The sequence below is a fragment of the Pteronotus mesoamericanus genome, unplaced genomic scaffold (genome assembly GCF_021234165.1).
Source record: "Pteronotus mesoamericanus isolate MK-2021 breed Mesoamerican mustached bat unplaced genomic scaffold, CSHL_Meso_final contig_164, whole genome shotgun sequence".
NCBI lineage: Eukaryota > Metazoa > Chordata > Mammalia > Chiroptera > Mormoopidae > Pteronotus > Pteronotus mesoamericanus.
In genome coordinates, this window is record NW_026555065.1 from 12,181,287 (window position 1) to 12,197,693 (window position 16,407).

At 36.9% G+C, this 16,407-nt stretch overlaps 1 protein-coding gene across 1 annotated transcript; it reads left to right on the forward strand.

Annotated features, from left to right (window-relative positions):
* The first annotated feature begins 1,648 nt into the window (after positions 1-1,648).
* RSL24D1 (ribosomal L24 domain containing 1) lies at positions 1,649-15,831 on the forward strand. The gene is made up of 6 exons (XM_054565403.1): positions 1,649-1,785; positions 5,830-5,943; positions 7,711-7,783; positions 12,533-12,596; positions 13,291-13,376; positions 14,637-15,831. The coding sequence occupies exons 1-6, from the start codon at positions 1,705-1,707 to the stop codon at positions 14,723-14,725; spliced, it is 507 nt and encodes a 168-aa protein (XP_054421378.1). The 5' UTR covers positions 1,649-1,704; the 3' UTR covers positions 14,726-15,831.
* The last annotated feature ends 576 nt before the right edge of the window (positions 15,832-16,407 follow it).

The following is a 16,407-nucleotide window of genomic DNA, read 5'->3' on the forward strand; positions in this document are numbered from 1 at the left end:
GATCCATAGAGAAGTGAACATATGGTACTTGGCCGGCAGGGGGAGGGAGGGAGGTTCCAAACTCGATTACTATTTTTATCATTTACACTCAAGTAAATTTCAGAGTAGTTGCAAGTTAAAATGTGAAAAATGATACTATAAAATAATGGAGAAAAGTTAGGAAAAACAATTTTGAAGAGGAAAATGAAGTTCCAAGCAAAACACCAAATTTAAAACCATAAAAGATTGGATAAATCTGGATCCATACAAATAAAACATCTCTACATGGAAAATACTATAAGGAAGTTTTAAAATATTTGTAAGTTAGGAAATAATTTTTGTCAGCAGAGAGAAAATCTTAATATGTAAAGTACTAATAAAAAAATCAACAACGCAATGGAAAACTGAAGGATATAAATAGGCAATTCAGAGAACAAATAGATTTCAACATTTGGAAAGATTCCTAACTTAATATTTAACTGCAAGTTAAAATAATAATAGAAAAAATTTAACCTTAGATTGGCAAAATCACCTTTGATAAAGAGGTGGTGAATAGACAACTTATTGGCTGTTATTGGTAAAAACTTTTGGGAGGCATTTAGTATTACTTACCAAATTTTAAAACTGTACATATCCCCTGACCTAGCAGTTCTATATAAACTTTTTTTTGAAAAAAAGTAAATATATCAGTATAGGTGGTTATTATGTTAAAAGATAGGAATTGTTTACCCATAGGCAACCAATTCAAATACCTTCATACAATTGCATATATATAACTATGAAAAAGAATGTTACGTGTTCATTGATAATAACATGTGTACTCAATGCTTATTTATGAGCCAGGAACTATTCTGGGCAGTAAGATATAGCTGTAAACAAAACCACAAGAATCTCTGCCCTTACGGAGCTCACACTGCAATGAGGGGAGACAGATAACAGCAGAAAAGCGTGACTAGGATGCTTATTAGTGTTATAAGGAAGGGAGAATGGAGACACGCGCATGCAGAGAAACTCTCTGGCAGGTAATAAACGGAACTGATTGCCTCTGGCGGGGAGTACTGGAGGTCTGGGGAAGCAACCTTAGTTTCCCGTGAAAACATTTGGGTTTTTATCTGCCACATGTGTGTATCGCTTAGAAGGGGGCAGGAGCAAAGGTAAAGAACACCAGCACAAGTCATTGCTGGTAAAATCCACCCAGACTCGGAGACTCAACTGCTTCCGTTGCAGGTAGTGTGCGGAGTAGCAGAGGTTCTCGCAGCGGACGTCATGCGAGGTGGGCTTGGGACTGGAATCAGGGGCTAGGGAGGGGGGTGGAGAAATGAGCCGCTACAGACAACTCGATGTGTGGAAAGCTCTTTCGGGGCAAAGCGCAAACTAAAGAAGAGTAAAGGCTGCCCTAACAGCGTACGGTAGAGTCGAAAACTATGCCCTGCTCAGGAAGCAGAGCGAGTTCAGAATGCAGAGGGGAGCCACCGTTCACTTTCCCAGAGGGCGGCCAGGCCGGCTGTGCAGCTCTGCGCCCGTGCCAAACGACAGCGTTTTTGCCGGCGTGGCCACGCGGGGGCGCCGTTAGGTTCGCATTGCTTTCCACCGGCCCCCCGCAGGAGCCAGGATGCTCACCGCTTCCGAGTCGGGAACTCAGAAGAGAATCACTTCCTGTGACGGGGTCACGTCACTTCCTTTCAAAGTAAGCGTTTGGGTGGTGGGTCTCCACGCGCGTTCAACATGCGTATCGAGAAGTGTTATTTCTGTTCGGGGCCCATATACCCCGGCCACGGCATGATGTTCGTCCGCAACGACTGCAAGGTGAGGTGGCCAAGGCCAGAGCCCGCACCACTGCGCTCCCGCGGCCTAGCCCGCTCGGCGTTCCTCTGCGCCTGCGGCGTTTGGCCAGGTTACCCGTGCTCACCCCGAGAGAGGGAGGCTTTGCCAGGAGCTCCGGATTGGATTTCCTACTTGGGGAGTTTCTCCTGGAGGGCGTCCGAAACGGAGCTGGACACCAGGTTGTCCTGAGGCGAGGTTTGGCTGCGACAAGTTTCAGGAGCGGGCCCAGTCAGCCCCCACGGGGCATCAGGGAGATTAGCTTGGGCATTGTGGCCCCACTAGTACGTGGGCCAAGTTCTTCAAACCAGAAAACTTTGTTGAACGTATGCCCAGTCAAGCGTCGTTGCTAAGGTCCATAGGATAGAGATCAGTAAGGCTTGGAACTGTCCATAGAGTGTAGAGGTTGTTAGAAATGTTGCATGTGGCTTAATAGTAGACTTTCGTATTATGAAGTTATTGGAAGTGAGTTGGGGAGGGTCTAATATAGAAAGGCCCAGAAGGAGATGACATTTATTCTGGGTCTTGGATTTTGCATGAGAAAATGGGGAGAGCGCGTTCTTGGTGGAAGGAAAGCGAGCAGTTTGAGCAAAGGCACAGAACAAAGCAGTTACATCTCTTTGTATTGTGGGTGGTGATAGAGGCTTGGGGTGGGGCTATACATACAAATATAAGACTATATGCAAAAAGGTTAGTTTATAAAACATAAGATATACACATAGATATACCGTAAGGCCTGGTTGTGAAAGATTTTGTGAATGATACATTAATTTTCCTTTACATTTCAGAATGAATCTCATTCCTCTGTTTCTTTAACACATTGTTTCTTGGAATTTTACCTCTCTTACATTTGCTTCTGAATCACTGGGAACTTGTGAAAACAAAACCAAAGCAATACAGATTTATGGTTTCCACCAGATCCATTGAATTGGAAAATCACCCCTAGGGGTGATTCTGACATGCTAAAGAATTACAGTTCCTACTTTATTTCCTTTATATCTTTATTATAATTGGAAGATACTGAGCTCATTAAACTAGGAGCAAGTGTCCTTGATGAAGAATGAGGGACCACAGCTATGCTTGGGAACTTGAAAGAGCATGTGGAAGATTTTGAATACTTGCTTTCAGGGACGTGATAAAAATAATTTATAAAACGAATCATTGCCAGGTTGGAGTCATATTCATGGTGGGCAATATGGCTTTGAAGATGATGTGGTCATCATGATTTTATGATACTTGATGCTTATCAGCTGGGTGTTGAAATTAGAACAACAGATTGTGGACGCTACCTAGAGTTGGGTGTTGATCTGGCAAGCACTGGAAGTCCAAGTTAATAAAGTCTATGATGCTAGCCAGGACAGGGAAAAACCCGTGGATCCAGAACAAAATTGATTGGGGGAGTAAATAGTGGAGGCCCTAAAGCACTAATGAAGAAGAGAAAGTACAGGCACACCTCAGGGATATGGTAGGGCCAGTGCCAGAGCACCACAATAGAGTTGTAATCTCTTTGCTGGTAGAGGGTCTTCCTTCAATTTGTAAAACATAGGACACCTGTGAAGTGCAGTCGACTGAGGTATGTGTGCCTGTGTCTCAATTTATGTATTGATGAAGCCCAATCTGTATCTCCTTAAGTCCAGGTCTGAATTTTCCTGTTGATAGGGTAATCCTGTTTGTACCTAATAGTGAATGCACTGAGAGTTTGTTCCTTATTATCTCAGATCATTTTGGTCTCCAGAGTTAATACTGCTGTTATCTGCTAGATGTAAGGGTCATCTTGGAGTATTTCATCTCTTATATCTAGTTGTTAAGTCCTATTCATTTTGCCTTTGCAAAGGATGGTGGCGTCTCTGCTTTCTTTCTCTTTTCCTGCCCTGGGGTCAGATTAGGCGCTTGTCACTTTTCCAACCTCCTCACCAGTCTTTCTGCCTTTCTGCTCTTAGCTTTTGAGGCCATCTTTCATACACACTTCCTCTCTTACACTTCTTAGGTAGCTTCTTAACGGTAGAATTAGTGTTAATGCTTTGTATTTTCACATAGTTTGCAAGCAGGAAAAGTTCATACAACATTAATGAGTGCTTAATAAATGTTGAATTAGTGAAATTAGAAAGGGTTGAAGGACTTTGAGTGAGATTTGAGACCGTTTGTTCGCACGCTGAAGACTGAGGGTGATGCTAGAGGACTAGATTAAAAGGGAAACTTGAGCCTGTGAAGTTTAATCTTACACATAATCCATCCACCATCTACCCCACTGTAGATTTAACTACTTCACTGTGTTTCCATAGTATTTTATGCATGATTATTATATATAGCTTTATCCCATTTTTAATATTCCAGTCTGATTGCGATCTCCCTTATTTGCAAAGTGAGACTTTGCGTCACTTAAGTTGCTTGCCTAAGTTCTCAAGGTAGGGATTAATGTTTTAGTTATTATATCCCTAGCACCTAGTACAACATCAGGCACAAAGCAGATGCACCTTATCTGCTGATTGGCTCCCCTTCCCATCTCCAGTGACTCTGGTCACTTCAGATACTTCATTGTAATTTTCAGACGATGTGTTAGGTATGGAGTTCAGGTAGACTTCCATGTAACTTCAGGCCATTGGTTCTTTTTGGCATTGAGGAGACCATTCCAAAACATCAAACGTGAGGAGAGGAAATGTTTAAATCTTTCATTAGCTGTATTTTAGAGATGGGGATTTGTCTAGGAGTTACCTAGTAGGTATTAAACATAGGAGGCTTTTACTTAAAAAGATTCTCGGTACTTTGGGTTGAAAATACACAAAGAAATTTTACTGATAATAATTTCATAGTGAGTTACCCCAGGAGACCACAGTAGTCCTTGTATTTTCTAGTTACTTTGAAATTAATTCAAGAATGTAGACATACTTTTGTTCAAGTCTCTCAGAAAGCGGCTCTCCAGGCCGTATTGGCCTAGATCCGATTAACCTAGTATTTCTAAGAAACGTATGTCCTAGTGTGTAATTTCCCATAGAACAAAGTATACATAAAATGAAAAGTATTTTGGCTTGTGATATATACATAGGCCTACTTAGTTTGAAATGTTTATTCCTCATTTTGACCTGTTTTTAAAAATGGGTCACATCTTCTACATGTGATAATTCAGCTCAAAAAGTTACTTTTTCTCTTCAGATTTTCCTTATTAACACAAATAGTAATGTGTTCTAAAACATTACAAAATAGCAAAATAATGCATTTTAGACATAACAGTGAGTCCCAATAAGCCATTTCAGGAGCACATTGAAGTATCATTAAATGGTAAGCCCTGTTGAAAGATCACATCATTTGGAATGAAGATGGAGGATTAAAGTGGTGACTAATCTTCCTAGTAGATATATGAATACTTTAGGAAACAAATGTATAGCCAGTTTTAGTTGCCTTTTTGAAATTATTTTTTGCAAGGATGGAAAGAACCGGAAGAGATTTTAGAACAGCGGTTTGAGGTATGTAGAAAGTGACTTTTGAGAATTGCTCTGAAATGGGAAATGATTTAAATAAATGACTTTTCCTTAAAACTACTCTTGATTCCAGAACATTCTATAAAAATGGTAGTTTTTAACATATTTTCAGGGCCTTCAGCTTTTAGTTATGATGATGCTTGATAGTCAAAATATAGTTTGGTTTCATTTCAATCTGATATATTCAAACATACCTACATGGTGGTGTAAGTAGAAGCAATTGTGAGAGAGAAACATGTCACTTTTTAGACTTCACGGTATATTTTGTCTGATTAAGGGTAACATCCTATGATAGAAGTTTTTGTTTTTGTTTTTTAAAGATTTTATTTATTTATTTTTAGAGAGAGGGGAAGAGAGGGAGAAAGATAGGGAGAGAAACATCAACACGTGTCCCATACTGGGGACCTGGCCTGCAACCCAGGCATGTGCTGTAGACTGGGAATTGAACTGGCGACCTTTTGGTTCATAAGCCAGCACTCAATCCACTGAGCCACACCAGCCAGGGCAAAGAAATTTTAATATTGACTTCTCACTATTTTAACTTTTCTTGTAGGTGTTCAGGTTCTGTAAATCCAAGTGTCATAAAAACTTTAAAAAGAAGCGCAATCCTCGCAAGGTCAGGTGGACTAAAGCCTTCCGTAAAGCAGCTGGTAAAGAGCTTACAGTGGTGAGTATAGTTTTTACAGTTTAAAAATTTCAGGGTATTTTTTTGAGGGGGAGTGGTTATGTGATTTAATTAACTATAACAGCTTTCTATAACATGATTGAGGGGTGACTTAATTGTATTTGGTTATGGTAACAATTCTCACATGATCCTAAAAACTAAATCTGTGGAATTCTGAAAAGGAAAAGAATTCCAAATCCAGTTTGTAGAAGTGATTTTTCTTATTTCAAAAAAACTATTTTTTGCTCATGTAAAGATAGGGAGAAATCATTTAAATGGATTGGGGTGAAGTTGGAAATTGCTACTTAGGGATTTTGAGAGGCAGTTACGAGATTGATTAAAGGATTCCTGAAAAGCAGTGAGGGCTCAGATGAGATTTGTAATAGACTCATTTATCAGTTTATAGATTTCCTTAGGAGAACTTGGTGTCTGAGAGCAGAGGAATTAGTAGTAGTGGTGTGAGGAGGGATGTGAGGATGAGGGAATTTCATGTGTGAGCCTGTCATCATACCGCTGTTCTTGAACTGGTCATAGGGTCTGGGGAAGCTTGTCCACATTCAAGGGCTGCAAAGGGAGGAGGTGGACGCTGTTGCACAGGCTGCCCATGAGGAATATCCTCACTGATCTTCCTCCCTCCCCCATGACATCCTCTTCCCCGGAACCCACAACTTCTTTCCCATCTCTCCTCCCCTTAAGGGCAGTGTCTAAGTAGTTGCCATGAAGCCAAGTCCTTTGCTGGCTTCTTTAGCACCAGAGGTTTTCAGTGAATGTAATGAATATATTTTGACAAGATGCAAGGCTAAATTACAATTACTGTTAAAAAAATAATTTTCGGTATGGACAAGAAGAAACAAGCACCTCAAGTATAGGTGGCAACTGTGTGAATAAAGAAAAGATGCCAGTCACAACCATTTGCTGGCGACCTTGTCATTGCCTGTAAATGGGGGTGGGGGTGGGGGTGGGGGTGGGGTGTGTGTGTGTGTGTGTGTGTGTGTGTGTGTGTGTGTCTCTCTGTCTGTCTCTCTCTCAGATGAAATAGCCAGATACAGGGTTATTGCTGATCTCTATGCCTGTGTTAGGTAGATTTGAAGACCAAGAAAAACCTGTAGTTTTTCTAAGAAACCTGTAGCTTTTCCAAAATTGTTTTGCATGTTATAAGATAAATAGGATTATTAACTGTGAAAATGTCAACTACATTTAGAAGGGACCTGAAGAATTTCACGGCAAAGCTTATGTCATGTAGAGTAGCACTACATTGATTTGAAGGTGTGTAGTTTCTTTCATACCTTTACACTCTAACACAAAGATGTATAGGTGTTGAAATATATAAGCATGATAGGTATTTAGGTTGAACTGTTGAAATTCTCAATGTTGGGCTCTTCTGTGATCTATGAAAAGTGGTAATTTCATATGATTCAGCCTAATACAAAATTTTCTGGCTGTGAGTCTCAACTAGATATGGGAAGTTAGGGAAACTTTTTCAATTTGTTTTATTATCCCCGTGATTTTTATATGCCTCTCCTGAGGGATGGGGGTTGAGCTCTTCCCTCTCCGCCCATTGAGAATCACTGGGATACAGGGAAGGGCTGTCTTGTGTATCATGGTACGTTAAGGAAAAAAGATTTGAAAACTTGTATTGCTGAATCACCCTGAGGGAATCCAAACATGTTCACATTTTGAAACACTCAGAATGCTTGTGAAAAGGAGGATAAATTTTAAGAAATGTTTCCTTAATACCTTTGTAAAAATCGTATTTTCACCCCCGTACAGGATAATTCATTTGAATTTGAAAAACGTAGAAATGAACCTGTCAAATACCAGCGAGAGCTGTGGAATAAAACAAGTAAGTCACGAGGGAATGCCAGGAATTTTGAGGGTTTGGGATATTGCCATACTTTAATGTCACTTTGTTGTTTAAATACTACATTTCTTCTCTTTTTCATTGGCTAGCTTTTATTCTATTACCCTTATTTTAATGGTTCTATTGTATTTGTGTCTTTTGTATAAGATACATAAAATCCCTTCCAAAAGTGGCTGATGTGTCCATTATGAAAATAATGTAATTATTAAATTTGATATTATATGAAGTGCTCACACATATAAAACAACCAAAAATCTGAAAAGAATAGAGATGGAGAATATGTTTTTGGGTGAGTGTGGCATAGTTAAAATACACACAAAACCTAAAATACTTACAAATGTACATAATTTGATTTAGGATATAAGCAGTGTATTCTGTATACCTTACAAAATTTAGTGCTTCAGTAAAATAAAGTACAGCACTTAAGGAGATAATTACAAATTTTCTATCAGAACTATAAATGCTAAACTTAGGTAAAAATGAATTGATAGGTTACTGAAATTAAAAACAATAATGTCTTATTCTTTTGTTTTGTTCTGAAGTAGGCAGAGATTGACAAAAACCCACATGTAGTAAAATTTAGTTTCTTAAACCATCTTGTAGATTTCACCATGCCTACGGCTTTGTGTGCGCTTTCTTTCCCCTATGGAGTTTTTTAGCCGTTTTACTCTTAGGTTGAGGGTGATGTAGTTCGTTAACTAGAAGTCCCTAATGCTTAGAATTCTACAAACTTTATTAGTCGGTAATGAATCACAGACAGGGCATCCCTTCCAATGCCTTTTCCTCGGTCACAGGACTTCAGGAGGGGGACTAAGGAGTGGTGGGCCTTTGTGATGGCCTTTGATACCCTCTGCAGCTTCATCTTCCTGAACTCTGGAGAAAGCAAAGTCCAGTTTTAGAATTACCTAGTACACACAGCACTAAGTATTCTGCCCTGTGGTGGTTTCTTTTTCTCTTCCTTCTAAAATTAAAAAGTTTTTTTAATTAAAAATAATTAAAAATAATTTTTTTTTTGTAGTTAGAGAAAGAATTTTTCTGAAAAGCATTTGATTTTATTGGGTTTATTTGGTAAGAAAGTAACACTCAAACTCAAGGATTTCTAAAGAGATTAATAACTTCATAGGACTCTTTTGCTTATTTCTTGATTTGAGGAAGAAACATTGATTTCTTCTGCTTATCTATGCATTCAATGGCTGCTGCTTGTGTGTGCCCTGACTGAGGATTGAACCCCAACCTTGGCCTATCAGGACGATGCTCTGACCAACTGAGCTATCAAACCAGGATTCTTTTTTTTTATTGTGATATAATTGCCATATAACATATATTTCAGGTATATAACATAATGATTTGATATTTGTATATATTGAGAAATGATCGCAACAATAAGTGTAGTTAACATCCGTCACTTCACATAGGTACAAATTTTTCATAGAATTCTTAAATGGAGTCCAAAAGGCACTCTTGTCAAGGACATTATTCGAAGACCTTAAAGGATTTCTGTACTCCAAAGAGTTTAATTTCATTTTGGCCTTTGTTTTCTCTGTTGTTACTACTTGAAGATAGTAGCTCCATATCATCCTGGCATATTTTATAACTACTTTTACTTAGTGGTTATTCAGCTTGATGTTGAAACTGAGGTGCATATCTTACCTGTTCACATGTGGATTTCACTTACTGTGACCCTTCATACTTGTTTCATGTTGTTTACATTGATCGTGGGAAAAACTGCTGTGTTCTGGAAGATTTCGTATACTTGGACAATAAGCACTGACTCTACCACACAAAGGTGAACAGGGTGCACACAGTCCCTACCCTCTCAGTGCAGTTTACTGAGTACCCCTGTTTCATTGCTTCTGTTAGATGGTAACTGGCTCATGCATGGTCACAGTCTCATTCCCTTGCCCTACTCGTTTATACATCTGCAAGTTCTGTAAGAAACAGTGCTCTATTGAGTTTTTCTTCCTTGCACACATTCTGTTGTCTTTTCATATTGGGATCTTAAAAACAGATTTCCCGAAGATTTCCTGGGTAGACAGTATGAGTCTTTTGGAATGTAAAGCTATTTCCTGCTCGCTGACACAGTTAATAATTGTTAGTAGTGTTCCAGAAAAACGTAGTATTCTTCTAAAAGATTTCTTGATTCCCCACATTCCCTATGTCCATATCATCTTGTCTATAAGCTAGTCTGTTAATAATAGTTTATATTTATTGCTTACATTGTCAAATTGTGTGAAGATGTGGACTTAGAAACCTTTTTTAAGATGCTGATGTCCACAGAAACAGCAGTAGCAATTCTGGCTGGTGTGGCTCAGTGGGTTGAGTGCTGGCCTGCGATCCAAAGGGTCACTGGCTCGGTTCCCAGTCAGGGCACATGCCTGTATTGCAGACCAGATCCTCAGTGGGGGGCACACCGGAGGCAACCACACATTGATATTTCTCTCCCTCTTTTTCTCCCTCCTTTCTCCTCTGTCTAAAAATAAATAAATAAAATATTTAAAAAAAATAGCAGTAGCAGAACTTTGAAAGCAGTTGTAGTAGGAAGACTGATTTCTATTTTATTCGCATGTCTCTGTATTGCAGTTCAATTTTTAATATCTATTACATGCCTCTTACAGTTAAAATTTTTTGGTTTTCTGGACTATCCGGAAATGCAGTGTCTCATTCTTCGATAGGGTGTACCTGCCACTTGTGTGTTTATTTCCCTTCTGTGTAACTTTAGGGTGTGGAAATGCTTCTGAATACTGGGACTTGCCTTTATCATTTTTGCTGAAAGACGAGGAAAAAAAAGTGACACATTAAGTATACAGGATGGGGCAAAAGGAGGTTTACAGTTATAAGCAAAACATTTTATTCTTGTATTATTTATTATTGTATTCTATACAAACAACTGTAAACCTCCTTTTGCCCCGCACTATATTATTAATTCTAAGCCACAGCATGTGCATATTTAGATTGACATTGTCTTAGAGTTATTCATATGAACATCATCTTAATGTTAGGGACACCATGGTGTCTTCTGGGGAATCTTATTAAAATGCAGATTCTGATAGAGTATGTCTTAGTGGTGCCTAAGATTTTGTTTTCTAACAGACTCCCAGGTTGGGTCAGTGTTGCTGGTCCCCAGCATACACTTAAAAAAAAGAGTTTTTATTTTGACATAATTTCAGACTGAATAGAATAGTGGCAAGAGTAGAATACTCTGATATCCTACATTTAGATTTCTTGAATGTTAACATTTTATTAAATTTACCTTTTCTCCTCTCTCCTTTTCCTTCCTTCTATAAATTTTTTTCTGAGCTGTTTGAGTAAGTTGCATACAAAATGATTCTCTTTCCCTAAACAACTTAATATGTATTTCCTAAAAATAGAAAATTCTCCCATACAACCACAATGCAATTATTATAATCAAGAACATTGATAGAGGTGTATCATTTAATCTTAGATGTGTTGAGATTTCTCCGATTGTCCCAAAATATTTATTACAAAAGTTGTTAGAATAGTACATGTCACATCTCTGTAATCTCTTTCAGTTTGAGACAGTTCCTGAGTTTGTTTCGTATTTCATGACATTTGACCATTTTGAAGAATATGGGCCAGGTGTTTGTTTTAAAATTTGGATAATGTACATTTGGCAGGAACACCGTCGACTGATGTTGAATTTTGTCATTGTCCAGTCAGGAGGCACCTGCTGTTCATTAGTTCTATTACCGGCAATGCTAATTTAATCTTTGGTCAAGGGGGTGTCTGCCAGGTTTCTACACTGTAAAGTTAGTGGGTTTTTTGTTTGGGTTTTTTTTTTGCCTTTTGTAACTAAGCATATATTGTGGGGAGATGCTTTAAAACTGTGAACCTGCTGTTCTTCAGCTCCACAGGTTATACTTTAAGAAGCCAGACTGAGAATATGCTGTATGGTATCGACTAGCCACAGGGTCTGCTGAGCACTTGAAATATGGCTGGTCTGAACTGAAATGTGCTCTAAATACAAAATACGTGTGGTTTTTGAAGACTTAGTATGAAAAAAAGCATAAAATGTCTCAGTAACAATTTTTTATATTGATTACATATTGAAATGACAATATTCTGGGTGTGTTGGTGAAACAAAATATATCATTAAATTTTGACCTGTTCCTTTTTACATTTTTAATGTGGCTGCTAGAAATTTAAAATTATATATGTGGTGTGTCTTATATTGGACAGTGCAGATACTGAGCATAGTTAGATTCAGCTCCTGTACACATTTTCTGAAATAGTTGGCTTTTAGTGGTTGAGAATATGGCAAATTGGTTGACTGGTATATTTTAACCAGTATTCATAATGTGCAGATCGTATCCCAGGCACTTGAAGAAAAAGTGCCTTTATGACTTTATGACTGGTCTTTATGACTGGGAAGGTGCTGTCCTTTACTTATGGAGATGACAAGCTAAGAATGGGATTAGTTGCAGTTAATCTAAGTTCTCTGTAGAATAAAATTTGAAAAGCATTTGACTGCTTTAACATAGAAGGCAAATTTAGTAGGACAAGCACTTGCAAAATAAAAGAGAAGTGATACTTGTGAAAGAGAGAGTTAATAGTGATGTCAGCAAAGGGTACATATCTTCAGCTGTTTTAGTAGGGATTTTTTTTTCAGTGAGTTTTATATTTAATCAATTTCTAAATTAGAATAAAGAAGTGATTGTTAAAGCTTTTGCTTGAATGCGAATAATTTGCTAACTCTTACACATTTTTTTGTAGTTGATGCAATGAAGAGAGTTGAAGAAATAAAACAGAAACGGCAAGCTAAATTTATAATGAACAGGTATGGAAAAAAGTATAGAGTAACTCTTGGAAAAATAATTTCTAGTACACATCTAGAGGCATTTTGTTTTTATTTCACTTCTTATTTTCACATAAATTCAGACGTACAGAAACTGGCAAGCACAGAATAAAGAACTGCTGTATATTCTATTAGCATTTGCCACATTTACTTTAATACTTGTCTCTATGGTCACCTGTTACAGAAAGGAAGCATGTACCAAAGCCTTTTAGCTTTAGAAGATTGTTTAAAGGAGCCTAAATGTTTGAGAAGAAGTCTTAGTGTTTTTTGTTGTTGTTGGTGTTGCTGAATGTCTTAAGATTTTGTGCTCTTGTAATTACTGGATGATTTAAAAAATTAAGAAAGAGAGACTGCTCTCTATTTGAACAGAAAAGAGTTGTACTACATCTGTCTAATAAGACATTGATCTCTGATATTTAATTTCTTGCTTCAATCTCATTCCTTCATTCACTCAGCAAATATGTATTCTCCCTTTCATTTCCAATTAGGCACTAGGGATACGTTGAGTGAACAAGTTTGTGGTGTAGGAATCCTGTTTAAGCTAATTAGGAACTAGAAAACAATTGAGTTCCTACTCATCTCTATGGCTTATTTAATTAATAAATTTTGTTTTGAAAAATTATGAATTTCTAAAGTTTTAGTAACTGAAATTTTGGCCTTAATGTTTTTATCCTAGGTTGAAGAAAAATAAAGAACTACAGAAAGCTCAAGACATCAAAGAAGTCAAGCAAAACATTCATCTCATCCGGGCCCCTTTTGCAGGTAAGTAATGCATTGCATACTAGTTCTCTGCTTCAAGTACAGAGGTGAAAAATCCAGATTTTTGTGGTGTATATAATTGGGTATCAGCCAGCCTTCTAAGGGTATTTTTTCATGTAAATGTGATTATTTCAGTATACTTATGATACGACTTGGTTAAAAAATTTAATTTATTCAGTTTGTCAGTTCCAGTCAACTTTTTACGAATGATATTTCTTTCCTCTCCTTCATAAAATCCCATTTTCTGTAAGGCTTCTCTCCAAGTTATCAAAATGAGTTGACTAATAATTTCATAGATAATTTTGCCTCATACCTGTTTTTATTAAAGTACAGTGTTTTATGTTAGTGGTTCTCAGATGTTGGTCAGTATGGGACTTACTAGGGAACTTAACATAAATACAAAGGCTGATGCCCTTCGAGTCTGGGCCTCTGTTCTTTAGATAGTTCTCCAGGCAATTCTGATACGTAAATTTGAGAACTACAGTTTCGTATTAAAACCTTCTCTTTGTGCTCATGTAACTTACTGGTAGTCATTCATTTGGGCAGTTGTCTGTGTGAATAGTTTCTTTTATGAGGTGTGAAAAAACTAGTCTTTACTTAGCTGGCACCAAGTACAATCTATTATATAATTTACTTATGTAGACTGCATAAAGAGAGAAATTTTGGTGAGATTTAGTTGGAGAATTGATTCCTGAATGACTCCAAACCTAAATGTTATTAAAGGTTAAATTTTGTAAGCACATGTATAGTGGATTTGTGTTAAAGTCCTACCTTGGTTGTTTTTGTACCAAATTTTATTAAAACAAAATAGAATCCTGAAGTGTTTGTTTCACAAATAGATGATACAAACTGATACCCAGAAAAAAACAGGAATTAACTGTTGTTATCTTAAGTTTTCAGGGAACCTATGAGGTTGGTAGTAGAGTATTTAGGGCAGGGACCATGGATCCATGAGGTCCAGGGTTCAAATTTTATCACTTTGATTTACTGGGCTCACCTGCTGAGTGACCTTTTGCAAGTTCATCTGTCTCAACTATTCTCATCTTTAAAATGTAAATTGTTATGAGAGTGAAATGAGCAAATGTATGCAGAATGTTTACTTAATACATGGCATATTATAAGACCCGTATAAGTTTATTTACTATTCTTAAATATCTTAGAAGTGGTCAATGTTATTTTAAAACATCCAAGATTCTTTATAAAGGGTTGATGTGTTCTGTAAGGTCACATTGAATTGATAAAGTTTTTGATTTTTTTTTAAAGGCAAAGGAAAGCAGCTGGAAGACAAAATGGTACAGAAACTACAAGAGGATGTGGACATGGAAGTTGTTTCCGACAATCTTACTGTTTAACCATTTCTATGAGCGCATTGGAAAATCTCCTTTAGAGGCTTAGATGTTCTAAGTTATTCATTTATATTTTACATAAGGTGACTCAAATGAAAAGGTGACTAAAATTGTATCTCTTCTACATTGCTATCTGCAAGACATCAGATAATATGGATACTAGATTGTGCCTCACTGTTGAACCTTCATTCATAGATTTACTTGTATAAATCATGAAAATTCTGTAAATACAAAGTGAATTGTAGACATAAATGATCATGCCATTTGGATAGTGACACCATTTATGTAATAACCAATGACAGAAATTCATGGCTAGTGATATATAAAATAAAATTTTCTTTGCAGTAAAAATATTCCCTTTATTAATGTTGTAGAAGGAGGAGTACGTTTAAGGAACTAAAGTTTGTATGATAATTAGCCTCAAGCACTGATAGTTTTTGTTTTGATTTCAGTATTTCATGTTTTAGCTTATTAACGTCTTAACACAATGGCCTAATATATTGAAGGTCTAATTCTCTTGGACTATTTTTACCTGGTTTAGCTGTTAGGATAGGCAGTTGTAGATGTTGGGGCAGAAAGCTGAATAGTGATTTCTGAAATGGCACTTTGCTCTCTAATTTCCTTTGGAGAAAGTTTTAACTTGAGATTCTTGGTAGAACAAGCTGTAGTTTCCCAGCTCAACAATGATTTAGAAGATGAAGAATCTAGAGCCTTTTAAAATTTTTTGTGTGCTTTCCTTTTAAAAAGTTAATTGTTTTTGGGACAATTGAATGTATGGATAGAATGTCTATACAGTATTTGCATATAAAATCATTTCTGTAGTGGGTGTCTACATATTTAAAGGTACTAAAGGTAGAGTATCACTTGGAAGAAAATAACGTCATCCGTGTATGCTACTGAAGTAGGAGATATATTTAAAGAAAAATATATACTTAATGCTTCATGTTTCTGTATTTTTACATAATTTATGAGTATGTTAAGAGTATTAAGTAACTCAGTTTTTATATTTTTTAAGGACAATTTATAATTACAGATTCTTAGGGTTATATAATTACATAGTAATAACTAAATTTTTACTTCAGTATTAGTAATAAAGTGGACTGATCACTGATCAAGTGTTAAAAGACCTGAATTCCAGTGTGGTTTTGCTTTTGTGTTCTTATTTGTAAAATGTGGCTCATTTATAAACAGTGTTATTGATGTAACAATTAGGAGATGTATATATGTGTGTGTGTGTGTGTAAATATAAACATACACACACACACACACATATCCCCTATTGCATATATATACATATGCAAAGATGTTTGTAAAATTACTTGAAGTTTTTACTCCATACCGTATTCATGTTTAACATGTTCAAAATTACATACTATTAGGAAACAAATTTCCTACCATGTTGGTTAGTGAGTTAGTTGCTAGTGCCTTAAGACCTTTAATTTGGGGAAATTGAGCAAAAACAAAGAGCTGACATTGCATCTTAGGCTTGACATCCAGACAATTGCCCCAATTGTTAGGATGGATTTCATAGTAATTTGAGACCCCAGTCTCATAAAGTGTATGTATTTAAGTGCCACAGTTTTATCCTCCACAGCTGTCTTAGCTTGATTGGATCACTGAGACTAGCTGTCTCTTCGATGTTCCTTGGTAACTGGCATGGTACCATGCTTTTAGGCTACTACTTTTTA

Excerpts from the sequence above, each read along its gene's own strand:
- RSL24D1 (XM_054565403.1), top strand. The coding sequence starts at position 1,705 with ATGCGTATCGAGAAGTGTTATTTCTGTTCGGGGCCCATATACCCCGGC. Across the intron at positions 1,786-5,829 it reads TCGTCCGCAACGACTGCAAG|GTGTTCAGGTTCTGTAAATC; the intron begins GTGAGGTGGCCA and ends CTTTTCTTGTAG. Across the intron at positions 13,377-14,636 it reads CATCCGGGCCCCTTTTGCAG|GCAAAGGAAAGCAGCTGGAA; the intron begins GTAAGTAATGCA and ends TTTTTTTTAAAG.